The sequence below is a fragment of the Polistes dominula genome, unplaced genomic scaffold (genome assembly GCF_049000335.1).
Source record: "Polistes dominula isolate Pdom_NZ unplaced genomic scaffold, Pdom_raw_medaka contig_15, whole genome shotgun sequence".
In the NCBI taxonomy this organism is placed as follows: Eukaryota; Metazoa; Arthropoda; class Insecta; order Hymenoptera; family Vespidae; genus Polistes; species Polistes dominula.
The window spans coordinates 672,260-699,000 of NW_028300915.1; the positions used below are offsets into that span (position 1 = coordinate 672,260).

The 26,741-nt window shown below is 27.4% G+C and overlaps 5 protein-coding genes across 15 annotated transcripts; 2 read left to right on the forward strand and 3 right to left on the reverse strand.

The window, feature by feature from the left end:
- Positions 1-18: 18 nt before the first annotated feature.
- Positions 19-5,272, reverse strand: LOC107070265 (ATP-binding cassette sub-family B member 10, mitochondrial). 3 transcript variants are annotated; one of them, XM_089170437.1, is made up of 4 exons: positions 3,201-5,272; positions 1,721-3,092; positions 529-1,637; positions 19-420 (listed from the first exon to the last, which is right to left on the reverse strand). In XM_089170437.1, the coding sequence occupies exons 2-4, from the start codon at positions 2,316-2,318 to the stop codon at positions 160-162; spliced, it is 1,968 nt and encodes a 655-aa protein (XP_089026563.1). In that variant the 5' UTR covers positions 2,319-3,092; positions 3,201-5,272; the 3' UTR covers positions 19-159. The 3 variants fall into 3 exon arrangements, with proteins under 3 accessions (XP_089026563.1, XP_089026562.1, XP_015183786.1); XM_089170436.1 differs by having other exon boundaries at positions 3,172-5,272; XM_015328300.2 differs by having other exon boundaries at positions 1,721-5,272.
- Positions 5,273-5,280: 8 nt separating this feature from the next.
- Tmep (Transmembrane endosomal protein) lies at positions 5,281-10,588 on the reverse strand. Of its 4 annotated transcripts, none has more exons than XM_015328277.2 (6): positions 10,320-10,588; positions 9,203-9,414; positions 8,491-9,085; positions 8,158-8,399; positions 7,986-8,070; positions 5,281-5,564 (listed from the first exon to the last, which is right to left on the reverse strand). In XM_015328277.2, exons 2-6 carry the CDS (start codon positions 9,404-9,406, stop codon positions 5,389-5,391), a joined length of 1,302 nt encoding a protein of 433 aa, XP_015183763.1. In that variant the 5' UTR covers positions 9,407-9,414; positions 10,320-10,588; the 3' UTR covers positions 5,281-5,388. The 4 variants fall into 4 exon arrangements, with proteins under 4 accessions (XP_015183763.1, XP_089026565.1, XP_089026564.1 ...); XM_089170439.1 differs by lacking the exon at positions 10,320-10,588 and adding an exon at positions 9,758-10,254; XM_089170438.1 differs by lacking the exon at positions 10,320-10,588 and adding an exon at positions 9,605-10,254.
- A 157-nt stretch (positions 10,589-10,745) lies between these two features.
- Positions 10,746-13,051, forward strand: Syx8 (syntaxin 8). Of its 5 annotated transcripts, none has more exons than XR_016175964.1 (6): positions 10,746-11,279; positions 11,416-11,610; positions 11,804-12,057; positions 12,168-12,260; positions 12,347-12,567; positions 12,608-13,051. XR_016175964.1 is itself a non-coding variant. In XM_015328280.2 (5 exons), exons 1-5 carry the CDS (start codon positions 11,245-11,247, stop codon positions 12,511-12,513), a joined length of 744 nt encoding a protein of 247 aa, XP_015183766.2. In that variant the 5' UTR covers positions 10,746-11,244; the 3' UTR covers positions 12,514-12,589. The 5 variants fall into 5 exon arrangements, 1 of the variants encoding a protein (XP_015183766.2); XR_016175966.1 differs by having other exon boundaries at positions 12,612-13,051; XR_016175967.1 differs by having other exon boundaries at positions 12,618-13,051.
- Positions 13,024-16,296, reverse strand: LOC107070251 (uncharacterized). Its single transcript, XM_015328275.2, has 11 exons — positions 16,107-16,296; positions 15,760-15,920; positions 15,291-15,676; positions 15,060-15,216; positions 14,742-14,978; positions 14,537-14,663; positions 14,064-14,445; positions 13,863-13,975; positions 13,619-13,786; positions 13,418-13,549; positions 13,024-13,311 (listed from the first exon to the last, which is right to left on the reverse strand). The coding sequence occupies exons 1-11, from the start codon at positions 16,190-16,192 to the stop codon at positions 13,089-13,091; spliced, it is 2,172 nt and encodes a 723-aa protein (XP_015183761.2). The 5' UTR covers positions 16,193-16,296; the 3' UTR covers positions 13,024-13,088.
- A 184-nt stretch (positions 16,297-16,480) lies between these two features.
- Positions 16,481-26,698, forward strand: LOC107070266 (RCC1 and BTB domain-containing protein 1). Of its 2 annotated transcripts, none has more exons than XM_015328302.2 (11): positions 16,481-16,634; positions 16,950-17,162; positions 17,340-17,542; positions 17,907-18,065; positions 18,239-18,500; positions 18,589-18,716; positions 18,810-19,079; positions 19,471-19,595; positions 19,685-19,782; positions 19,901-20,031; positions 20,130-26,698. In XM_015328302.2, exons 2-11 carry the CDS (start codon positions 17,078-17,080, stop codon positions 20,268-20,270), a joined length of 1,602 nt encoding a protein of 533 aa, XP_015183788.1. In that variant the 5' UTR covers positions 16,481-16,634; positions 16,950-17,077; the 3' UTR covers positions 20,271-26,698. The 2 variants fall into 2 exon arrangements, with proteins under 2 accessions (XP_015183788.1, XP_015183789.1); XM_015328303.2 differs by lacking the exon at positions 16,481-16,634 and having other exon boundaries at positions 16,664-17,162; positions 18,239-18,271; positions 18,365-18,500.
- The last annotated feature ends 43 nt before the right edge of the window (positions 26,699-26,741 follow it).

The following is a 26,741-nucleotide window of genomic DNA, read 5'->3' on the forward strand; positions in this document are numbered from 1 at the left end:
ATAAACAAACATTTATCATTTAGTTTATAATTACATATATTTTTATATTATTATTATTATTTATTATTTTTTTTTTTTAATAATATACCAAATATACATGAATGTACAGTATAAGAAAAAAATAGCATTTAAAAAATCTACATATTAATTTAATTGAATTTATGTAAAAGCTTGATGTTTTACCAAGTTTTTAAAGTAACCCTGTTCCAAATTTATTAAAGTACTATACGTTCCTATTTCTACAACTTCTCCTTCATTTATTACAACAATTTTGTCAGCATTTTTGATTGTACTAAGTCTATGAGCTATAGTAAGTACCGTTTTCCCATGAGTAGCATGTTCTAATGCTTCTTGAACGAAACGTTCACTTTCTGCATCTAATGCACTAGTTGCTTCGTCAAAAATTAAAATTTTTGGTTTCTGAACAAAAAAAAACATACAAATATAGACAAAATATTATTTGAAATAAATATACGATATGTATTTATGTAAAAATTGCAAGTAATTTCAAATATTTGTAATACCTACCTTTACTAAAGCTCTCGCAATAGCAATTCTCTGTCTTTGACCTCCACTAAGTGTAATACCTTTTTCTCCAACGATAGTATTTAAACCATCTTTCATTTTATTTGTAAATTCTAATACGTGTGCTTTTTTTGAAATTTCTTCTATTTCATTTTCTGTTACATTTTCTGTACCATAAAGAATATTATCTTTTATAGTACCACTAAAGAGAATTGGTTCTTGAGGAACAACACCAATTTGTGATTTTACCCAAATTGGATCGAGCTCTTTGAGATCATGATCATCCAATAATATTTTTCCACTACATGGATCATAAAGTCTTAATAATAACATTGCTACTGTAGATTTTCCAGAACCAGAGGAACCAACAATGGCAGTTATTGAATGTTTTGGTATATGTAAATTAAAATCACGAAGTATAAGCGAATTTTGTCTCGTAGGATAAGAAAACTGAACATTTTGAAACATAATATCACCGGTCAATTCATTCTCCAATATTTGACCACCTTTAATAGGTATTTTAGGTTTTCTATCAATTAATTCAAACAAATGTGAACTAGCACCCAAAGCTTTGTTCAATTCACTGTAAAATGAAGATAATCCGCTCATTGATATTCCTACATATGCCGCATATAATAAAAAAGCACTCAAATTTCCAATTGTTATTGTTGAATCAGATATCATAACACCACCATAATAGAGTGCGGATAATATAATTACATTTCCAGATAAACCTGTCATAGCAAAAAATATTCCTCTGTATAAACTTTCTTTGTAACATAATTTAAGAACGTCTTGTAATTTAGAACTATATCTTTTAACTTCTTGCATTTCTTGTGCATAAGCTTTGACAATTCTTATATTACTAATTCTTTCTTCTGCCTCTGTATTTAATACTGCCAAACTATCTTGTACATTTCTTGAGATTTTTTTCAAATAACGTCCATTAATAATAGCTATACCAGCGACTACAGGTACTACTGACAAACCAACAAGAGCTAATTGTGGTGATATATAAAACATCATTGATATTCCACTTGTTGTCATAATTAAAGATCTCAAACCATCGGATACATTGCTAGTAACAGCATAACTTACTAATTGAGCATCTCCTATAAATATCACATGTGTTACATATTTACATGATAAAGGTAAATGATTAAACAGAGTATTATATGTTATATCAAAGTTTTACCTGTTAATCTTCCAACAAGTTCTCCTGTACTTTTAGTATCAAACATTGCTGTTTCTTGACTGAGAATTGCTGCGTATGCTTTTTTCCTTAAAGAATATGTAATTCTATGGCCTGCAGTTGACATCAAATAAATACGACAAAAATTACTAATAGCACCAATTAAAAATACTCCAAATAAAATAATACATAATTGATTTAATTTTTCAGCCATCTTGTCTACATTCACATTATAAATAATATCAATGACTTTTCCTAGACAAAAAGGTACTGCCATTGTTACAGTAGATGATATTATTAAAAATGTAATAGCACTTAATAACCTCCATTTTTCAGGTGCAGCTAAGAGAATTAATTTTTTAAGATCTGATTCTTTTCTTTTTGTCTTTGATATCACATTTGTAGGAACATTTTTAATATCTGTTTTCAAAACTTTTGTTGTTTGATATCGTAAAGCAATTAATGTACATGGTTTTTTTAATAAGACATTTTTCGATGACGTCCAAATTGTGTGTACACATTTTTGTCTTATTAAAGTTGACAAATAAATGGATTTATGACGAATAATATTAGTTGAAAGAAATTTACAAAGAATTGTCATCTCTCTCTCTCTCTCTCTCTTTCTTTCTCTCTACGAATTGTATCTTGAATAATGAGATGCTTCTCGTAATCTTTAATTTATAAAGATAATTTTGCAGATTACTTTTCAAAAATGAAATAACCTCAAAGTTAATATTGGTATTATTGATTTCATTTCAATTGAATTTTCATTTCATTTTACATAAACGTTCATTTTACATTCTAATTACGCGTATGAATATATTAACAAGGTAATTTTTTTTTATTTTTTTTTTTAAGTATATTTTAACAAGGTTATTTTATTGCCACATTTCTCAATGAAAGATATTCTGATCAGCTGTTTTAACACGTGATGCATGGCTCTCTTATAAATAAAGAGTAGTCATTCAAATTTTAAGAATATTTAAATTCTTCATTATTATTATTATTATTTACAATTAATTGTAATGACAATTAATTGTAAATAATTGAAAAAATAAGAATGATATATTAAAATAAAAAAATTGTTCAATAATTATATTGACATTGATACCAAACTAACATTATATATTCAATATACTTCTCTAATTATTATAGGACAGATACAGAATAATAGAGATCCAAATTGTGTGTACACATTTTTGTCTTATTAAAGTTGACAAATTAAATGGATTTATGACGAGTAATATTAGTTGCAAGAAATTTACAAAGAATTGTCATCTTTCTCTTAGAATTGTATCTTGAATAATGAGATGCCTCTCGTAATCTTTAATTTATAAAGATAATTTTGCAGATTACTTCTCATAAATGAAATAACCTAAAAAGTTAATTTTTCTATTATTGATTTCATTTCAATTGAATTTTCATTTAATTTTACATAAACGTTCATTTTTTACATTCTAATTACGCGTATGAATATATTAACAAGTTAATTTTTATTGCCACATTTCTCAATGATAAAATATTCCGATCAGTGAAGCCAGATCGTAGAACGTTTCTACCCCTTCCCTCGAGCCCAGCATGCCTCGACACAACAAGATTTACGTGTCGGTGTATCGGAAAACCGAAAGAAGCCGATGGAAGCCGAACTATTTCGCCTCTGCACGACAGAGGAGAAATAATACCCCCACCATGCGTCGCGCAGCTATCTCGATTTCCCTCGGCTTCTTTCGCTTTTCCGACACACCGACACGTAAATTTTGTTGTGTGCGAGACGTGCTGGGCTCGAGAGAAGGGGTAGAAATGTTCCGCAATTTGGCTTCACTGATTCCGATCAGCTGTTTTAACACGTGATGCATGGCTCTTTTATAAATAAAGAATACTCATTCAAATTTCAAGAATATTTGAATTCTTCATTATTATTATTATTTAATGCTAATTGTAATGACAATTAATTGTAAATAATTGAGAAAATAAGAATGATATATTAAAATAAAAAAATATTGTTAAATAATTATATTGACATTGATATTAAACTAACATTATATATTTAATATACTTCTCTAATTATTATAGACAGATACAGAATAATATATTCACAGGTACATTACATTCATTTCTTTTTTTTTTTTTTTTTTACTATAGCCTATGTCGATTAAAAAATAATACATATTGTTTAAGACAATTGTCATTATTTGTTCATATTTTTCTTTCTTTTTTTTCTTTTTGGTAAAATGAAATCAGACATTTTACAGAAATATATCATACTCATAATACATATATCTAATAATTTATCTACACATAATTGAAAATTGTAATTTAACTTTTTTTTTTTTTTTTAATGATTTTCACAATTTGATTATAAAAAAATATAATAAATGTTTTAACGTAAAATTTCACAAATATTTATCTTACAAAAAAGATGTAGAAAGAGAGAGAGAGAGAGAGAGCGAGATTGAAAAGTTTCATTTAAAACTATAATGCAATGATATACTTTTTTCAAATGTGAATAATATATATATATATATATATATATATATTAATCTTCTGTTAATAAATACTATAGGCTGTTAAATATATATTTACAATAATAAGGAGAATATAAGGTTTCTATTAGCTGTACACATAAAACATCAGATACTTAAATTTATTCATATCTGAGAGAGACATTATTTATCAATTATTGTTTCTCCTTTTCGTGATTCGTCATTTAAACGACTTTTCTTCTTTTTTTCTTTTGTTACTTGCAATAATTATCTTGAAGGAAAACATTGGAATTATTTTTACGTTTATATTAAATATAATTTATGTTAACAATATATATACATTTATTAGTTCTTTAATAATCTAGGACGCAAAAGTTGTTGTTTTTTTTTTTTTGTGACTTACAGTTATATATTTATATATATATATATATATATAATTATAAGTACTTTTAATAAATTGTATACTTTGCTTATTATCGCAAGTAATTTGAATAAATTATTTCTTTAACAAAATATTGCAATTTTGATAAATAATTATATCATATGTGTTAAAATGCTTTAAATAGTTTCTTTTGTTCAGAACACAATACTGACAAATTATAAATAATTAAACAACGTAGCAACGCGATTGATCTATTTAATGTTAAGTACTATACAGGTAGTTCTTATGTAATTCAATTTTATCCTAAAATAAAGTTGTTTATCGTAGCTTTACAAAGATAGCCACATTTATATAGATAACTGTATTTCATTATTATGTCAGCATATTAAAATAAATATCTTCTATACTATGTTTATATGGTATATGTAACATAATACATGTATTAACATGAATGTGTAAATGGTATGGAACTATTAGAATACAATGTACATACGTACACTGTATAATTGTTTTTTTTTTCTTCTTTTTTTCTATCTTTCATTGTTTTTGTTTTTTCTTTCTTTTGTTCTCACGAGTGAGTCATATTTCTATCTAACGATGTACAATTAAAAAGAATGTTTAATTTTTAATCACTGAAAGCAGATTTTTAGTTGTTAATTTAATTTCATATTTCTATAATAACATATATATATATATATATATATATATATATATATATATATATACATATATATATATATATATATACATATATATATATGTCATCTCGATAAGCTCTGCATTCCAATGGAGATTACTTTCCATATTTATTGAAATTCATCATCGCTACTCAATAACATCGTTTTTTCATTATAATTTTGTGAGATAGTTGCAACTCGTTGATGTGAAGTATTACGTCTTTGTGGTGGTGGTACTGGCATATTTTGTGGATCATCAGGATCAAAGCTGGATACTCGCATACCACGTTGTCCCTTAGGTCCTCCTATATATTTGTGTTACATTATGTTACATATTATCACAGACAGAATTATTATAATGCCTGTTTGAGTTAATTATTAATTATGATATATTGATTAACTAATAATAATAATAATAATTAATAATAATATGTATATTTTGTCAAATGTTTTTATATAAATTTGCAATTATTAATTAACAATTATAATCGTGATTAATCAAACACTTTTGTTCAATTATTTTATAGATATATTTTAATTATATTTTAGATATTTTAACAGAGAAATAATTAACATATTCATTTGGCAGAAAACATCATGCAAATTGTTGCAAAGAAAAAAAAGATAAAGAAAAAAAAATTGATAATTTTTCAAGCCACTACACTTAAAGTAAAAATAGAAAAAAAAAAAAAGAAAAAATAGTATACATTCAAATAAAACTAGAACGACGAAATTGTATAATGTTTTTGCATGCTGAATAAAACATGCACCCACATTTTTCATGCCACAATCATATTTTATATCATCTCTACACATCTTCTTATTTATATTATTTTGATCTTTAAATTTGAATTTTTATATTATCGAAAAACAAACAAAAAAAAAATTACATCAGCTATTATATATATATATATATATGTAGGAGAGTTTTAAGTGTAGCAGAGGTAGACAAAAGCTAGTATTCAGTTCTTTCTGTAGATCTCATTTTATTTGAAAAAGAGAAATCTATCCAGATTAAAAGAAAAGATTAGTTGGGCCATAAAACCATAAACGAACCTTGAGGGTTATTAGGATATTGGGGTAATAAAAAACCATGTGTGCAGTGTAGTGACCCTTTGAAGAATTTCCGATATGCGATGCCATAAAAAGGTGTAACATTCCGATGTGCTAGATTAAGTTTCTGTATGCATAGTTCCCACTACCGAAAACCATAGGCTGTACCTGTCGGTGGACTATGGGGTGGATCCTTATGCTATTGGTCAGTTAGATTTGTAAGCTTCTTCCCTCTCAAAAAGGGGTGTAGGTGATTTCTGATATAAAAGACATGGAAAGGAATAAGAAGGCAGAGTCTCGGTGGTAGAAGCAATGGAGTGTCAGTCGTAGAAGTAGAACAGTAGCAGTCGTAGCCGTAGTTAGATATCAGTTGTAACAGTCGCAGTTGTATCAGTTGTAACAGTCATAAGAATTCAGTCGCTCATCTAAGTTGTAACCGTAAGATTGTGAAACTAATATTGTACCTTTTCTAATACCTGTTTTAAATAAATCTTATAGTAGGATTAAACTGGGTGTATGTTCACCTCGCACCTCTCACCCTAAAATTAAATCCCTACATATATAGTTTTTTTTTTTTAATTATTTATTTTAAAGCAACATATATAAGTACAGTAACACCAGTTTTCTAAGTGCTTTAGTGTTAAGTGCTTAAGTTCTATTTTACAGAAGAGAAGATTGTTGTTAATCATGAAATCAATGAATCATGCCTATCTATGTATGTTGACAATATTTTTGTTGTTGTTGCCACCACAACTAAATAATATTTTTTAAACAAAGAGAGCTGACCTTTAATTCTGTAAATAGATTTTTTTTTTGTTTTTGTTTTTTGTTTAAATCATTAAATAATAATAATATATATATATTATCAATATAGAAAAAATGTGTTGTTTGTTTGTTTGTTTTTTTTTTTTTTTTAATAATATTATATATAATGTTTAATCTTCATTTAAACTTGCATAAAGCCCAATGTCCAATTTCTTGTAATTAAAAAAATTCATGGCTCACTGTGTCATAGTTTTTCATACGGCAAGTTGGTATTAACGTCTGAAAAATAGCAAATAAAGTGCCATCAAACAAAGCTGAATTTAAAACAAAATTTTAGCGCAAATCAAATAGAAGCTGTAACTAGTGTTTTTTATTATTTTTATTATTTTATTATTTTATTTTATTAGCAAAATGGCATAGCATACTTTATTCCCACATTACTTTTTGTTCCAATCTTCAATGTTAGTTAAATATTTTATTTACATACAATTATCGTACGAATAGGTTTTTGAATGATTTCACATTATTTTTTTTTTTAATTGTATAGAAAAAAAAAGCTGCAATTAAATTAATGTATGATGACTGCATTATTTAAACAATACAATATTAATAATAATTTATTTCATTGGGCATACGTCTTTAATTAATTCCAACATTCACATATATATATATATATATTTTGATTATTATTTCTTTTTTATATACATGTAGTATGTATATGCATATAAAATTATGTAAAAAATGAAAAAAACATAGATAAATTATGGAACATGATTTCAGATTAATTACTACATCATGCTATAAATAATCAAGGCAATTCACATTGATAATGTTGCTTAATTCATTTGGAAATAATCTTTTCAAATAACACATAGTGCAATCATCTTTAATAAGAAAATCTAACATACCAGAGCTGTACTGCGTATACTGTTGATACTGTGGATGAAAGTTGTGGATGGCATCAGTCATTATATCTTTTGGATTCATTGTTTCCTAAACAATTTATTAAATATAATTATTATGGTAATAATCATTTTTAAAATATATATATATATATATAAAGATAGTAATGTTACATACTTTCAAACTGCTACTAATACTTTGCATTGTCACACTTCTTCCTCTAGAATCAGTTACACAACCAGCTGAATATACTTGATATGGAAATGCATAGCGTAATGCAATCGCAGCAAACAACATTTCAATGCAAATTAGAAAATTCTGATAACCAGCAGAAACTGTACCAGCGCTCGTTGACTGTCCTAAGCTGTTTATTACTGGTGAAATAACATTTGCTTTTTCAAGAATGGCCAATAACACTCCTAAAAATATGAGATAACAAATAATAATTAAAATAATCAACAACAATAACCACAAGAAGAAGAAGAAGAAGAAGAAAAATAAAGAAATTACCTTGCCAGAATGACAGAAAAATGACACTTTTTACAGTACAAAATTTTAAAACCGGTTCAAACGGTGTTAGCAGTTCTCTCGTGGCAAAATAAAAGAGGAAAAGTCCGTAAAGAGCAAGTGATACACTAAAATTATAAATCACTGTTATATAAATATAGCCACCATCTGGTGACCAATCCCCATCTCTATAATGGCCAAATGCTTGAAGAAATATAATGACAAAAGCCATAACAGGCTTGACCAAGCAAAATTGTAAAGTTGCTTGTTTACAAAATCTCAAGAAACCAATGGTATAAGTCTTTCCAACTAGGCAGCATGTTCCATATAAACAATTGGAACGTATTGGTTTACCCCTTATTTCGGACATAATGTTCCCTTCACCACCCAGGTACTCGTAGCATAAGGACAGAAAGTTATATATAACAAATGCTTCATAACAGTCTCGTACGGTAAAGAAATAAACATAGTAGCTTTCGCTATTGAAGAATAATAGAGACACCCAAGAATACGTAGCATAGATTGGTACGATGAAGAGTATTCTGACTATCCATCGTTGTTCCGTGGGATTGGTATACCATCTTAAATGTTGATAAATCTAAAAAAAAATAAGAACAACAAATAAATATTGATTGATATGAAAAGATGATGATGATGATCTTTTTGTCATTTTTTAAATCAATTTATCTTTTTAACATATAAAATATGTTAATACCTGTTGGCAAGTTAAAAAAAGTGCTAGCCAGACGAAAACACCGGCTATTCCTTGAGCAGCTCGAGTCTGCAAGAAAATAGGTGTCGCTTCCCTGGTTGCTTCTAAGGTATTATCGACAATGTTATTAGAGACATTGGTCATCATATTGTCAATCACCGAGACCGCGATCGTTGATGCCTCCGTTCCAAACGTACTACTACTCATAGTATGATCTGGGGACGATCGATTTTATTTTATACATGTATGTCACATTTCATGTTGCACATATTGTTTTTCAACAGTTTATAAATGATCAATCGAATCGTTTAAACGATTTACTTAGCGTATTATATTGGCTACGTAATAGAGAAAGAAAGAAAAAAAGAAAAAAAAAGAAGAGAAAGGAAAGTAATGAGAATATGCCTTGTTGTATATTCGCATAAGCGAGAAAGTTAAAAAAGATATTCTTTTTTTCTTCGTGTGTGACGGAGAGTCGAGCGTTAAAAATCAATATTTAGAACAATACTAGAATAACGATACTTCGTTTCAGCGCGCATTTTTATTTCAAGAACACACCCGTGCTCCATTTGTATATATATATGCATAGATCGTCCTTCCAAGATCGTAAAATACTATGCAAGCAAGCAAGCACGCATGCACGCACGCACGCACGCACAAACCCGGATCTGAATTACTCTGTCCGTTTTTCGTTCGCACTTGCTTCTTTCCCTCTCCCTCTCTCTCTCTCTCTCACTCACTCTGTCATATACTCTTTCCCTCACTCTCTCTCTCTCTCTCTCTCTCTCTCTCTATACCCCCCTTTTAAAAAGCGACCGATGCGTGCTGACCCGTCTCAGCGAGATCAAGTTTCTCAAGATTCCCCACTACGAATTATCTTTCTCGGATCACCACATACACGAACGCGACGCGATCACTCCTATAATATTGCCTTCGGTGACCTTCCAAGAAACACGCTCGGCCCGTCTCCTTCTTTCTTTCTCTTTCTCTTCCTCTCTATCCCTCTCTCTTTCTTTCTTTCTTTCTCTTATGTACACGACAAATAATATGCGAAAATATTTTCTTTTTTTTTCTTTACTATTTTCGATTCTCCTTATTATCTTTTCTACAAGATTTTTACCTTTCGACGATAATATCACCGAGTTTCATAGCAACGCGACATATTCAACACCTGTCTTCTTTTCCCTTCGCTTCTCACTTATTCGCGCTCATTTAGTTTAACGCTTACGGTTTACACCAGGGAATTACTTTTATCGATATATATGACAGCAATAAAAATACTACTGAATACAATTCTCTTCTCGCGGACGAGATTAACGCGCATGTATTCTTTCGTTCTTTGCCTTTCTCTCTCTATGTTTTTATAGTGATCATCTATCTGTTTCTCTTTCGCGCGATGTCTAAATCTCGTTTATTCTCTCCCTTCCATTATCTCTCTCTCTCTCTCTCTTACTTGTCAACGTATGCGCATGATCTTGCGCATGCGCATACGAGCCTTTTTCTGACCGCTTTTAACAGCGCATTACGCATGCGCGTTATATGACGTATCGTTTTATTTGTCTTAATTCGATGAATCGTTCATGATTAGAAAAATTATTTACATTATTATCGTTCAATTATCTTTTTTCAATAGAAAAGTATTTCGTCATATTATGATATTAGAAAAAAAAAAATAGAAAAGAAACTTGGTGAAAAAGAGGTTATCATAGATTAAGAATTTGAAATTGAGTTGATATAAAGAGACAGACCGTTATTAAGGTACAACGGTAACGTGCGTAAATAATGTGAAAGGATAATACATTTAATATAAATCATATATTTTACTACGTGTGCCACCTTGTGTGTGGGGGATATGATTTATACACGAATCAAGGCTACTTGTCATGATGATATCAGCCAACGTGTTTTTCGTCTCGTCAGGTGTTCATTAGATCATTTGATCATCTTGAACATTTAATTAATGGCTATGATGAAAATATCGATATAAATTTATATATCGTAACGAGAGATTTTAGCTTATTTCAATTAAATAGAAATCTTTAAGGATGGCACTCGTTTACATAGAAGACAATGACCCTTGGTATATATGTTTATTAATTATATTGCTTCATTATTCCTATTTTTCTTTATTTTCTGTTTCTTAATATGTAGATCTATCTTTTATAGCTTGTAATTTATGCATTTTGAAATAAAGTTAACTTTATTTTATATATTAGGCTCGCAGAGTATGAAGCTTGCGAAAAGTTGTTCCGTGAAATTATGGAACAACTTAATACACGTGAAAGAGAATCAGAAACATCTCAAGCATATGCAAGTTTGTCAGCAAATATACGTCTACGTATGAAACAATATAATAGAGAGATTTATCAACTTAAAACTAAACTCGAAGAAGCTTCTAAATCCAGAACTATGTATCCTTTTTTTAATTTGTCATAATATATTTTGGCTTCACTTTATTGAAAAGACTAATTTCCGTTTGATCATTCAAGTTAAATGACAATGAGCAAGGATATGGGAAGGTGCATCAAGGTTTCTCAAATCTGTAAAAGGAAGAGTATAATAAAAATAATTCACAATTATATTCCTTAATGAAAATATATATAGAACTGTAGAAGAAGCAGAACGTAGAACAAGACAGATCGAACAATTACAAAGTAAAGATATCCAATTACAAAAGTACTATGAATCCAGAACCAAATCTCTGTTGTCAAATCGAAAGAGTTTATTAAAATCTGGAACAACTGCATTTGCTGATATGGGAACAACATCGTGGGCTATAGATGATGACGATGATAAACCCATAGATGTAAATATGTCAACTCAAGATCTTCAAAATTACCAAGAACAAGTCTTGCAAGGTATTGACTTATTTAATTAATTAATTAATTAATTAATTGATTTTATTATAATACTTAATTTTCAATAAATCTGCAAATGATATAATATTAATTATATTTTTTGTTATCAGAACAAGACAAAGGATTAGAAGAATTATGCAAAGTGATAGCACGTCAAAAAGAAATAGGACAAACCATTAGCAACGAAGTGGTTCACCAAAATGGTATTAAAAATAAACAAACAATTACGTTCAATAATTTAATAATATCATTCATATCTATTAATCTATTTTTTGTTTTGTTTATATAGAAATAATTGATGACTTAGCTGATCATATGGATATGACTGATCAAACATTAGTTACCAGAACACGTCAGGTAGAAAGCATTAGTTACAAAGATCGTACTTGTGGTTACTGGATAATTATTATCTTACTTTTTATTAGTATTGTAATAGTAGCTTTATTGGAAGTTTAATAGAAATTATACTTCTCTTCAAGAGCTAATGTAAATACATGTATAATGCGTGCGTATATATATATATATATATATATATATATATATATATATATATATATATATATATATATATATACCAAAAAATTTAATACTTCTTGCTTTATGCTATTATTGCACGTGGGATACTTTAAATTTACTAATGCAAATGTAGAACATTCTACTTTTAGCATTTAATATGTATTATGTGTTCTATTATATATATTGTTATATTCTAATTAAATTTATATTGCTTTCTCATTGAATTAGAAACTAATATTTGTAATCTTACAAATCATTTATATTTTAATATGTCATTGGTGAACTACAATTTATTATTATTCTTTCTATTAAATTTATGTATATATATATATATATTTTTTTAAGTTGTATTTGTTCTCTTGTGTATTATAAGATATGCCATAAATTATGTTACCTTAATTTTTATTTTTTTGGAGGAATTATGTATAATGATATTTATTTACAATATAATTGGTATGTGGAAAATCTTAAAATTTATTCATGAAAATGTTATGTCAACTTTTTATAACATTTTATTACTCAGTTTTATATAATTTTAGATTTTTCAAAAGTGCTCTAGGATTTGGATCTCTTCCTCTAAATCTTCTAAAAATTTCACTGATTGAACAAGTACTGTTCAAAGATAAAAATGTATCCTGAAATCTTTTACAAACTTCTTCGTAATTAATTTTATCTTCAATTGGTATTTCTTGAAATGCTCTATATATATCTGCTGCAATCATTTGTGACCAAAGACGACTGTAGAAAAGAAAATATTTACATATAATAATAATAATAATAATAATAATAATATCATATATACAAATTTTGAATGGAACATGAAAATAAAAGATTATCAACTTACGAATAATAACTTGTACTTAAACACGTAGAAAACATGGGTCTAAAAGAATAAATATATGGATCATTTATTTCCATTGGTATTATGAAGTGTTCTTTCCATAGACGTTCCATTATTTCTCTCCACGAATCAGTACTAAAGATTTTGTAAAAATTTAATTATTTGATATTTTTATTTTTATTAAATATATAATATAAATTTTACCTTGAATATACTTCCAAGTCAAATCGTGCAAAAAAAAGTTCTGTACATAAATTATATCCTGCTAATTGTAATCTCGAATTTTGGATAACTTCAATTGCTTCTACTGGTAAAGTATCTTTTGTTTCATGATGTTCAGAAATCATTTGTAAAGTTGATGGTTCATATAACCTATTGTAAAATAATTGAAAATATTACCAAAAAAATGCTCATTCGTATATATAGACATAATATACTCCAAACGTACCAATTTTCAAGAAAGAAATCATAAATGTAAGCTATATCCCATTCTACATAAGATAATCCAGAAATATCTGCATAATCAGTTGTAGATGTCATATGATGTAATGCATGACCAAACTAAATGTTAAAAATTATGTGTATAAGATGAACAATTGTTTACTTGTTTTACTATTTTTCTATTATAATAAAACATCATTTATTTTACCTTTTGAAATAATACTCGCACATTTTCAAGTGAAAGTAACGAAGGTTTTCCATCCTTTGGACGTTGGAAATTAAATATTAAAGAACACATTGGTTTTGTGTCCAAACATTTACTTCTATTTTTTATAACAATAACATATCCAAGATTTTGATTAGTAGATTTTTCATCACCCCTTACATAGGGATCTAAATAAAAACTTGCTATTGGTTCTGTACTTGATATATTTGTATTAAATATATCATAGAAGGAAACGTCTTTGTGCCAAATATCTACATTTTTATTTTCCACAACTTCTAAAGCAAAATTTACTTTAAGCAAATCAAATAATCCATTTAATACCTTTGGCAGTGGAAAGTAATCCTTCAATGATTCTTTTTTAAATCTGTAAGATTTATAATAATTTTATCATTTATTATTTATCATAATTTATAAATTTGTATATATATATATATTAAATATTTTGTCATATTTACTCGTAAAGACTATCTTGAAATTGTTTATTCCAATATAAGATATCCCATGGCTTGAGAGAATCGGTCAAACCTTTTTCCTTTGCAAATTTATTCAATGTTTCTAACTCAAGTATCTGAGCATTACGAGCTGATAAAATATATTATTAGTTTATTATAATTTAATAAAAATATTATAGCAGAAAAAAAAAGAGAACTATCATCTTACCACTGTCTAATAAAATGTCAAATGTATTATATACTTCATCCAAATTATTATTCATTTTTGTTATCATATTCATATGACTATAGGATTTGTATTTGAACAAAGCTGCTTGTTGTTTACGCATAGAATAAATTTCTTTTAATATGTGTCCTGTATGAAATATTTTATCATCCAAAGGTGATAATAACGTAGCATTTATTCGCCACAATTTCCAACGTAACGTTCGACTAGAACAACATTCTAAACAAATGAGATTTTTCAATGAAACGTGTTGATTACAATTGATAGTGATCAAAGACAAAATTCATAGAATTTATTTACCTAAGAATAATTTAAGAATGTGTGGCTCAGCAGTAATAGTCCATGGACCTACGTGAGGTTCTGCAGGATTTGCTGCAGTAGCTTCTAATAATTCATTGGAAAAATCTTTCACGTCATTTTCATCTTTCATAACATGAACATATTTTTTCGTTGCACCCTAAAACAAAATATAATTACACGATCATTATAATATCACTTTTGAATTTTTCTTTAATACAAACAAATATTAACCTCATATCTTTTAGTAAATTCCATTTCTTGTTGATACAATATATTATAACAATTTTTCAACCATTCACGTTTCTTTTCAGAAAATTCTAATCCATTCAATTTTCCTTCAATTATATATTTATCTAATATTCTTTCTTGTTGACTCGTTAATTGAATATTTTCATTATCTTTAATACGTTTACAAGCTTCATAAATTGGTAAACTACTAAATTTATTCTCCATAGCTTTCATGGTACGTAGATTGATATTGGTGAAAGATTTAGTTGGTATCAAGGTTTGATTTCCATAATACAATGTTTGTGCTATACCAAATGTTATTCCTAATGGAACGTAGGTTTCTTCTAAAGGTAATAAAATGTCGTTGAATACGTTCACATCTTTGTTATCTGTAAAAAGTTGAATATTTTACAACGCATTAGTATTAAATAAAATAAAATAAGGAATATATATAAATCATTTTCATACTAACCTTGTATTTCTTTTTCTATTTTTTGAATTTTATTGTCACATTCAACAACTTGTTTTTGAATTGCTGCTATACATTTTTCAATAGTAATATTATTGAATTCTGGCGTTTTATTTTCTTTCAATAAATTTTGTTGTACACATTCTTCTCCTATTTCTGGAAGACTATAATCGAATGATCACAGAAGAGTTAAATCTTTTTTTTTTTTTCTTAAATATAACCTTGTAAATAAAAATTTGAATAATTTTATACATTTTTTACGTATAATTTTCAAATAAATAAACACATGAAAATGAATATTATTATATTTAACCTATCATATAAATAATTATCAATTTAATTTCACTTACAGTACTATATATCCATTACGTTTTGGTATTTTAAGAATATTACTTTTTGATAATATAAATCTCTTGACACAAAATGACAAAACCATTTTGTTGTTATTTATTAATAAATCTTAATAATAATACATCATTATTTAAATACATGTAACGTCATTAATAAATGGTTATAGCTCGTGGCTTTTACGACAAAAAAAAAACATTATTTGTTCCCACATGCAACGTGCTCGGTTGATAACAGTAGTTGAATGATACGGACCAATCAAATTTCTAGATTGTTTTATCGTTAGACCAATCAAATTTCTAGATCGTTTTATCGTTAGACCAATCAAAATAATTAATTTTGATATTAAAGTATAGTCAGAAAAAAAAGCAAAAATATAAATCTCGATTAGTTTTGATAGAATTTGTTGATGATACGAAAGTACGATTAAGTGACAAATAAATAAAGAAATAACCAAAAATTGACAATAACAATTTTAAATCGAATTTTTTCATTAGTGAATTAATTATACGTGAATCAAATTATCAGAAGTTTGTTAAATAATTTGTGAAATACATTTTATATTCATTTCTTTTTTTCATATTCCATTGTGCTAGAAGATATTATTTGTGTTAAAATCATATTTCAATAATATAATTATTAATAATCTAAAACTTTGTGCTCCATTATTTAATTTATTAATCTTTTATCGTGCTACGAATGTAATTTCATAAATTTCAAATATTTTTTATATTGACAATTTTTATCTACTACGCAATTGTTATATATTGTATCATGAATATGTGATCAAAGAATTTTATCAATACTCATGGAATTTTCAGTTCTCATTGTATCTTGTTACTTAGAGGTTTTACCGTTCCCCTTTGCAATGAATCACTGTGAAGGTTAAAGTGTTTACAAAGTAACATTAATATTAAAGTTTGTGTTTAAAAATTCATTCAGTTAAGAAAAAAATTACTATATAAAATACAATATGTCTTCCGAATTAAGAAATTGGCCAATTTTTACTTTATTAGAACCTAAGTTTACTGCAAATATTCGTATGGTCGTGGTATATGGTAATTAGAGATTTATTTATTTGACAGATTTGTCTCAGCTTTTTGACAACATTCTTATTATTATTATTATTATTTTTTTTTTTTAAATATATATATATTTTTTTTCTATTAATTTAGATATTAAAACAAAAACAAACCAATAGATAGACAAATAAATAAATAAAATTTCTTTTATAGGTAATTTAGGAAATGAAGCTTTAATTGTAACAAAAGATAATCAAGTGTTTAGTTTGGGATGTAACATTACTGGTTGTCTTGGAACAGGCGATACATATAATACCCTTCATCCTAAAAAAGTAGAAGCCCTTTGTAACAAACATATTAAAACTTTTGCTTATGGCAGTGGTCCACATGTATTGGCACTTACAATGAAAGGAGAGGTACTTATAAACTTTAACCCTTAAAGTGCACATGGGATTGTTTGTTTGACAACCCAACAAATTTGTGATCTCTCGAGAACACGGTACTGAATTCGAAAAAAAAATGGGTTATTTGTCTAGTGCCATCTAGTGTTCATTCAGATGGATATATAAAATCTATTCTATTTTAAAAAAAGATATATCAAAGTACTTTTAAAAACAATTGCTAGGTCTAAATCTTAAATAGTGACTTCAGGAGACGCGTTCAAACACATTGGGGTGTCAAACACCCCATGTGCACTTTAAGGGTTAATTCTACTAAATGATATCAATTGTTATGGTCGATTCAATAATAAGTGAATCATTTATTTTCAATATTTTCAAGGTATATGCTTGGGGACATAATGGTTTCTGTGAATTGGGTAATGGATCAACAATTCATGGATTGACTCCGACTCGTGTAGGAATGCCATTGACTGAAAAAAATGTGATAGATATTGCGTGTGGAAGTCATCATTCTCTTGCTCTAACGGATGAAGGAGAGGTAACAGAGAAACAAAATTATATCTCGTAATCGAATAATCATCTTAAAAAAAAAAAAGAGGAAGTATGCATAATGATACATATATATATATATATATTACATAAAATCTAAGTTAAAAAATGTATTATGACAAAGAATCAAAATTGATCGTTCACATGTGTGTTTATGTTTAGATATATGCGTGGGGACAAAACAACTGTGGACAAGTAGGTAGTGGTCTTAGTTCTAATCAAGGTGCACCACGTAGAATTAATTCTGCATTAACCGGTAAAAAAGTTGTCTCCATTACATGCGGCCAGACGTATAGTATGGCAGTTACTAATAGTGGTGAAATTTATGGATGGGGTCACAACGGTGTTGGACAATTGGGAAATGGAAGTTATGCTAATCAATTGAATCCGTGTAAAGTTGCTGGTTTAGTTGGAGTAATTATAGGTAAATATTATTATATCTCAGACATTTTCATTAATAATATACATATATATATCTTTTTTAATACAGAAGTTTGTCATAATGATTTTAGAAAAAGTCGTCTGCGGTTATGCACATACGTTAGCGTTAAGTGACGAAGGTGTTCTTTACGTTTGGGGAAGTAATAGTTATGGTCAATTAGGTCTTGGTAATAAAACAAATACATGTGTTCCCATGAAGGTAAAATAATCATTGATTTATTTGAAAAATAAATGTCAATATTATTTAAGAAGATTATTATTGTTTGTATAACTAATTGTTTTTATTTAATAGTTATTTATCAAACAAATGGGAAGAGTATCTGATGTAGCAGCATTGCATTATGATCATATAAGTGTTGCAATTGGAGAAGGAAATAAAGTTTTTATGTGGGGTCAATGTCTTGGACAGAGCATTACAATACCAACACCTACTCCATTAACAAATTTGCATGATGTTTTGGCTTGTTATGCATCACCAAGAGTAATGCATCGTCCATTGTATCTTTATGCAGCAGAAGAATCGAGTATCGTGGATTGTCTGAGAGATGCATTTAATGATTCTGTATGTTCCTTTTTTATGCACTGTTTTTTTTTTATATTAACATTAGGGGTGCCCCGCCACGCGTTGCTACTGTGGCTCACAATCAGTCCAATACACACGTCTTTAAGTCAGCCATCTGTTAGAATCTTATCGAACTAACAGAGATAATCATGGCTCTAATTAATTAATAAACAAATAATTTCGATTATAAATTGAGATATAAACTATTCTATCTTTCAAGTTGGATGAAACTACACACAGTGTGCAAAATTTTATTCAAATCGGTTCAGTTGTTTAGGAGTCCATTGCGGACAAACAACGTCACACGTAATTTATATGTATTAAGATAAGATAAGATATATACATATTATTGGATTTCTAATTGATTAATATTTGATTAATTCTATTGTAGACAACAAGTGACTTGACGATACAGGTAGATGGTAAACCTATTCATGTTCATAAGGCTGTATTAAAAATACGATGTCAATATTTTAGAACCATGTTTCAAGGAGCTTGGGCAGAAAATAGTCAAACGTAAGTTTTAATAACGAGCTATGTGAATTTGTTGTTATTGTTATGAATTCTTATTTAATTAATTTATAAATCATGTATTACTTTTACAGTGTTATTGAACATGATCAGTTTTCTCATGACGTTTATAAATCATTTTTGAAATATTTGTATACAGATGAAGTTGATCTTCCTCCTGAAAGTGCATTAGGTAATAATTCACACGATCATTTCAAATATTCTAATGTATTATTATCATTATTAATTTTGCGTATTATATAATTGATATTTGATTTTTCCTTTTCTTTTTTTTTTTTTTTTTTTTCTAGAATTGTTAGATTTAGCAAATGTATATTGTGAAGCACAATTGAAAAAACGATGCGTTCAAATAATTAAAAAAGGAATTACCGTTTTAAATGTGGCTTTTTTATACAGTACAGCGATCGAGTACAATGCTCAAGTAAGTTCAATAGAAGATTAATTTTTATGTTTGATTACGTTTATTTACCTTACTTATTAAACATGATTATTAAATGTTATCTTTATCTTTATCTTCAGGAGTTGGAAGATTTTTGTTTTAAATTTGCATTAAATCATATGACTGCAGTAATACAAACGACTAATTTTGCTAAATTAGACGAAACTACGGTGAAAACATTTATAATCAAAGCTGCTCAATCAGGAGCTTTTAAAACATAATTTTCTTTTTGTTTGTTTGTTTGTTTGTGCTATATAAAAGATCTTGTAATTAAATTAATATAAGTTATAGTATTATATTAACATATTGACATACATAAGGCAATGACTCTTCTTGCAAAATAATCTTCTTTAGACGAATGCAAGAAATCGTCGTCAGACCAAACGATTATTTTTCAATAAGTTATGATCAGTGTTTTTTTTTTTTTTAATTTTATTACATAAATATATGTATATATATTTTCTCATCTGTTGAAAGTAAACAATAGTTATGTCAAAAAAAAAAAAAAAAAAAAATAATAATCAGACTGTTAGAGAGATTGAAGATGATCGTCGTTAAAACGTAAAATTTGTTTTGGTTTTTTGAATTATGAAAATTCATTTGAAAGTTTGATCGTATCGTATCATACGTACCATAATTTCAATTCTATGTCAAAATTGATCGAACGTCAATTATTTTGATATTTATTATTATTATTATATAACAATGGATAAAATAACAATTTCATTTGTTACTCCAGATGTGTTTCATATATAGCAAAGTCAAGGGAATCATATTTTAATTTTGATCCATTCCAATTGCAATGCATTTATTATAATTTAGATGAATACAAAAAGTACGATATTTTCAATAAATAACAAGTATAATAATATTATACAGAATGATGCAAACAAAATTATACATACACACACATCCCCCAATAAATTAATATGATTTATAATCAATTTGTTTATTGGCTAACACACACACATATTCTAATTAATGTGAATTATCTTATTTTATATATCCTTTGTTTTTATATGTAATAGAAAAAAAACAGAAATAAAAATATTTTTAATGAAACAGCGTTATATATTATATATATATATTTGTTATAATAAATAAAATTTTCAAAGAAATGTTTAAACTAAGGACATTTTTTTTTTTTATTAAATTAGGTTACACACCATCCGAGAGAGGATTCATAAAATTTGATACATTTTTTCGTACAGTATTTTTATTACGATAATTCTCAATATATACAAGCAATCAATTGTCTTCATAGTAATACGTACATATCTACTAATTAATAATAATAATAATAATAATAATAATAATAATAATAATAATAATAATAATAATAATCATAATAATTATAATGACAGTAATTATAATAATAACAACAACGATAATGATAATGATTATTATTATGATTATGGGTAATGATAATGATAATGATTATGACAATAAATAATAATAATTAGTTTTTCATAATAATAATAAATTAATAATGTATATATATATATGTATAATTAATATTAGTTAATCGTTTATTTTGTATTTTTATTTTATTTTATTTTAATTTAATTTAATTTATTTTATTTTATTTTATTTCTTGCCATTTGGAAACTCGCATATATATATTTATATTAATTTTTTTTATTTTGTTTGTTTTGTTTTGTTTAGTTCTTTCGCTCCAGTCACTAATTTGCGAATTCATTTTAATCGCGCATAATTGTTTTTTTTTTTTTTTATTTATATTCTTCTACACACACATACACACCCTTAGATAAAATTGTCAAGCGTTTTGACGATAGTAGTTAATTAATATATATATATAATATTATTCTTAGTTTTTTCTTTTTTTTTTTTTTGCATCAACCTTTAATTGGCGACGTATAATAATAATAATAATAATAATAATAATAATAATAATAACAATAACAATAATAATAAAATAAATCAAGATAATAATGGAGAATAATTGTTTATTCATAGCGACGATAGATTAATTAAATAGAAATAATCAAACAAAAAATTGAAAACTTGTTACAAGGTGTATGAACGATGTTTTTTTTTTTTTTAAAAGCATGAACTTGTTTTTGTTATTTTTTTTTTAATTTTTTATTTTTTATTTTGTTCTTACGTCCATTCCTTGTATAATTTTTTTTTTTTTTTTTTTTTTGATATCGCTACATTGATTATTTACATTGAAATCTTTTTTATCTCGAGTATAGCAATCGAAAGCAGAACTGGCTTTAATTTGTTCGTCCGCTTATTTATTTATTTATTTATTTATTTATTTATTTATTATTTTCTTCATATGTATATATGTGATAAACGAGTCGATCGTTCTCCCATGTTATTATTTTTTTTTTTATTTTATTTTTTTTTTTGCTATAGGCACGAACGATTTTCGGAACGATCGATTCGACGATTTAAATGACAATTCTTTTCCCGATGTTTTTTATTTATCGGTAAATATGATAATTTGCGATGCTTAATTCGACTACATACAATTCTCTTATTTCTCACTAAGTATACGCGGGAATAATAATAATAATAATAATAATAATCATAATAATAATAAATAATTAGTAGTAATAATGATAGATGATGATAATAATAATAATCAATTTGAATATTAATTATTCTCGAATAATATATATATATATATATAATTATTATACATATATTATATATAATTTATAATATAATTTATAAATTATATTATAATTAAAAAAAAATATAATTAAAATATATATAATTAATTTCAATTACAATATTAATTATATAATTATAATTATATTTTTTTTTTCATTATAAATTATTACAATATTAAATAATTATATAATATAATAATAATATAATAATTATATATATATATATATATTATTAGAGATTTAAAAGATAATTCTCATGCATATCATTTTGATTCTCACACATCATATATTATTCTCACTCTCTCTCTCTCTCTCTCTCTCTTTCATCTCATATTATATGTGTGTCCTTATTATTTGATATATTTTTTTTTCTTCTTCTTCTTCTTCTTGTTATTATTTCTCTTACTATAATAAATATCATTTATATTATTTAAATTTGTGTTGTTGTTTTTTTTATTTTTATTTTCATTTTCCCGTCGTCTACATTGAGGATAAAGAGATTGATGTAGTACTAACTTAGCAGTTGGGTAGATCGATCATACCGAGAATCGTCATCCAATACGACATTGAACGAGAAAACACGTTCTTCTTTACCACCCCCCTCCCCACTATTCCCACCCTCGCGCCCCCTCGCCGCCCCTCTTCATTTATATCCCAACCACGTTATACGCGGATGCCGTATTGAGAAGTCGACCAGCTAGAATTCAGCTAGGATAATTAATTAGTTCATTAATTAGAGCGTATTTAGGCCTGTGGGCTACTTTTCCAGCAACTCGCTGTGAATCCCATTGACAGAAGTAATTAAATCTCTCTCTCTCTCTCTCTCTCTGTCTCTTTCTCTTTCTCTCTTTCTCTTTCTTTTTCATTTTTTCTTTTATTTTCATCATTACATTCCTAGAGAAAGAGAGAGAGAGAGAGAGAGAGAGAGAGGGAGAGATAGAAAGAATGTCTGAGAGACAGAGAGAGAGAGAAAGAGAGAGAGAAGAAAAGCGAAGGAACAAAAGGAAGAAAATGAACAACGGAAAGGCAAGGATTTTTTTTCCATCTCGCGAGATGGAAAAAAAAATACCCGTTCACGCTTTTCTACCACCCCTTTTCGTATATACCCACCACCACCCACTACCAGTACCAGTAGCAGTAGCAGTACCAGTACCACCATTTTATCCGATCCTTTCCACCCACTTTCATCCACCCATTTTCTCCTCCTCTTGTTCCTTCTCTTCAAAACAGCCTGCTTCTTCCAATGTACCTGCGAAACTATCCAATGGGAAACGATAATCGATCGTTTGCTAATGCATACGCACATTTCTGAATGATTATACAATATTTTCTTTGATCGTGTGTGTGTGTCTTTCTTATCATCTTTCTATTTTTTCTTACGACAAAATTGATGAGATATTTTTTATCAATTCGATGGACCATTGACTCTCCATTTATTTAAATATTTGCAAATAAATTTTGGGGTTTTTTTTGGGGGGGGGAATTGAATTCGATGGACCTTCGATTGATTTAAATATTTGCGAAAAAATTTTATGTGTGTTTTTTTTTGTCTGGAATTTGGTGAACTATTGACTCTCCATTTATTTAAATATTTGCAAATAAATTTTTGGGGTTTTTTTTTGGAGGGGGGGGGGTGTTTGAAGAACTCGATGGACCTTTCATTGATTTACAATATTTGCAAACAAATTTTTGTATTTCTTTTTTTTTTGGGTGGGGGGTGGGGGTGGTTGAGTTCGATGGATCTTTCATTGATTTAAAATATTTGTCAAAAAATTTATGGTTTTTTTTTTTTTGGAGGGAGGGTAGGGGGGAATTCGATGGATCACATTTACCCCATTGATTGAAATATTTGAAAACAAATGTTTGTAAATTTGTAACGTAAGATTTCTTTGAGTAAAATTGACACAATCGAGTTATCGTTTCCGTATCGCAATTTCTTCGTCGTCCATTTATATTTCGTCCTTGCTAAAGGGTAACGAGTTTTTTCACGAGCACGCAATTATTTTACATTACATTATTACATGTATAGAACCACAGTTAATAGTTTACGTGAGATTATATTACTTCGTTCGCATTGGCGAGTTCATTTCTGACATTTTTGTTTCTTTTTTTTTTTTAATCTTTCGTGTATGCATGATATGTGTATATATATATATATATGTATATATGTGTGTCTGTGTATACATATGTAATGTTATGTATATATGTATGAGTGTATAATTATTTTTTTTTTCGTCGTCGACCTGACGATCATTTCTCTTGAGACGAATCGGCGCCTTGTGGTTTTACTTTTTCCATCATCACCCTTACAATATATATATATATATGTGTGTGTGTGTGTGTATAATATCGTTTAGAGTCTTTTGTAGAGACTTCCGACGCGACGAGAAGAAGAGGTTGTTGTTACTTTTTTTTTTTCTTTAACGACATTCTACCTGTGTCCCAAGGGAAAAAGATATTTCATTCTTTTCTTTTTACATTTTCCTTTCCTTTCCTTTCCTTTCCTTTCTCATTCTTTTATTTTTATTTTTTTTATTTTTTTATTTTATTATTTCTCTTTGCCGTTCCTTCTCACATTTATTTCTTACGTGTTCTCCATTTTTTTTTTTTATGTATATATATATATAATTACATGATCCATTTGAAAGATTGATAACATGTACAAAAAAAAAAGTGTGGCTAAGTTCTCATTGTCAATCGGATTAACCCTTTAAACAGAAAGTATTTTGAAAAAAAAAAACGGCCAAAAAAAATCATTACATAATTTAGAACATTGTTTTGAAAAAAATTAAAAAAAAAAAAAAAAGAAAAAATACAGAAATAATGAATATTTGGATTTTGTTTGCAGATTTGCAGAGAAAAGTCGAATATTGCAATGTTACACGTTCGTCGTCAACTTTTTAATCTTTCTTTTTCGAATTATTCTTATTCTTTGCTTTTACATTCTTATTTTCCATTTTCTATTATATTTAAGTGTACAAAATCCTAGAAATATAAAATAATACGTCGTGCCATAATCGGCCGGTTTAAAGCGCTCGAGTTAACTCGAGCGTGCTGTTGCTGCTGCTGCTTAAGGGGTTACAAAAAACTTTGCCACTTTTCTAAATAATTATAAGATAATAGATAAAAAATAGATTAGTTTTGTATGTGAAATAAAAAAAGAGAAAGAGAGAAAAGAGAGAGAGAGAGTGAAACAAACAAACAAACAAAAAAAGAAACCAAAGTGAAAGGAGAAGGAGAAAGGTAAGTGATAAGTAAAACTAAGTAGTATAGATCAATATTTAGGCCGACAGTATAAGATGATCAGATTAATAAAAGATAGAAATGAAAAAGATGATGACAAAAAGAGGAACTAATAAGTGTAAGGGGGTTAGGACGGTACACGGAGGCTGGTGGACTACGCTAATATTTCAAAGAGAGAGTGTGTGTGTGTGTGTGAGAGAGAGAGAGAGAATACATCGAGATGGCCCCAAGGATATGAAATAAAAATCAATAAGAGGAGAACGAGACTTCCTGGAAATGTTCCAAGCTCGAGACGCCATTCTTCGACTTTCTTTCTCGAGTTTAGGTTGCGAGGCTTAAGAAAGGGTGACGGGGATGAAACCTTTCTTACACGAACTTTATAACTACCATTACTATTACCATCACCATCATCATCATCATCATCGTAATTACCGTAACCATCACCTATACTACTTACTACTCTCTTTTAATTCATTACAATTACGAAAATATTATAATTGAACAAAAATCTTAGGTTGTTTCGTCAAGTGATTGTTCGTTGTTGTTGTTTTTTTTTTTCTTTTTTTTTTTTTTTTTTTGGTAAAAATGAAAAGAACAATTGTTTGATTTCGTGGTTAAACAAAAAACTTAGGATTATTATTCGAGTTGATTTTTAAATCATTTCATTTGATTAATGTCAACTCTCTCAAAATGATTTCTCTCACGTGTTTGTCATTTGTCTATTTTTGTTTTTGTTTGTTTTTTTTTTTTTTTTTTGCATTAAACTAATTCCCAAAATTGTGTTGAATGAAAAACAAAAATGAAATT

Excerpts from the sequence above, each read along its gene's own strand:
- LOC107070265 (XM_089170437.1), bottom strand. The coding sequence starts at position 2,318 with ATGACAATTCTTTGTAAATTTCTTTCAACTAATATTATTCGTCATAAA. Across the intron at positions 1,638-1,720 it reads ACTTGTTGGAAGATTAACAG|GAGATGCTCAATTAGTAAGT; the intron begins GTAAAACTTTGA and ends TGATATTTATAG. Across the intron at positions 421-528 it reads TTGCGAGAGCTTTAGTAAAG|AAACCAAAAATTTTAATTTT; the intron begins GTAGGTATTACA and ends TTTTTTGTTCAG.
- Tmep (XM_015328277.2), bottom strand. The coding sequence starts at position 9,406 with ATGAGTAGTAGTACGTTTGGAACGGAGGCATCAACGATCGCGGTCTCG. Across the intron at positions 8,071-8,157 it reads GTATTAGTAGCAGTTTGAAA|GAAACAATGAATCCAAAAGA; the intron begins GTATGTAACATT and ends TAAATTGTTTAG. Across the intron at positions 5,565-7,985 it reads GTATACGCAGTACAGCTCTG|GAGGACCTAAGGGACAACGT; the intron begins GTATGTTAGATT and ends ACAAATATATAG.
- Syx8 (XM_015328280.2), top strand. The coding sequence starts at position 11,245 with ATGGCACTCGTTTACATAGAAGACAATGACCCTTG. Across the intron at positions 11,280-11,415 it reads ATAGAAGACAATGACCCTTG|GCTCGCAGAGTATGAAGCTT; the intron begins GTATATATGTTT and ends TTTATATATTAG. Across the intron at positions 12,058-12,167 it reads CCAAGAACAAGTCTTGCAAG|AACAAGACAAAGGATTAGAA; the intron begins GTATTGACTTAT and ends TTTTGTTATCAG.
- LOC107070251 (XM_015328275.2), bottom strand. The coding sequence starts at position 16,192 with ATGGTTTTGTCATTTTGTGTCAAGAGATTTATATTATCAAAAAGTAAT. Across the intron at positions 15,921-16,106 it reads CGTAATGGATATATAGTACT|TCTTCCAGAAATAGGAGAAG; the intron begins GTAAGTGAAATT and ends ATTCGATTATAG. Across the intron at positions 13,312-13,417 it reads TTAAGTACAAGTTATTATTC|TCGTCTTTGGTCACAAATGA; the intron begins GTAAGTTGATAA and ends TCTTTTCTACAG.
- LOC107070266 (XM_015328302.2), top strand. The coding sequence starts at position 17,078 with ATGTCTTCCGAATTAAGAAATTGGCCAATTTTTACTTTATTAGAACCT. Across the intron at positions 17,163-17,339 it reads TCGTATGGTCGTGGTATATG|GTAATTTAGGAAATGAAGCT; the intron begins GTAATTAGAGAT and ends TTTCTTTTATAG. Across the intron at positions 19,080-19,470 it reads GAGATGCATTTAATGATTCT|ACAACAAGTGACTTGACGAT; the intron begins GTATGTTCCTTT and ends ATTCTATTGTAG.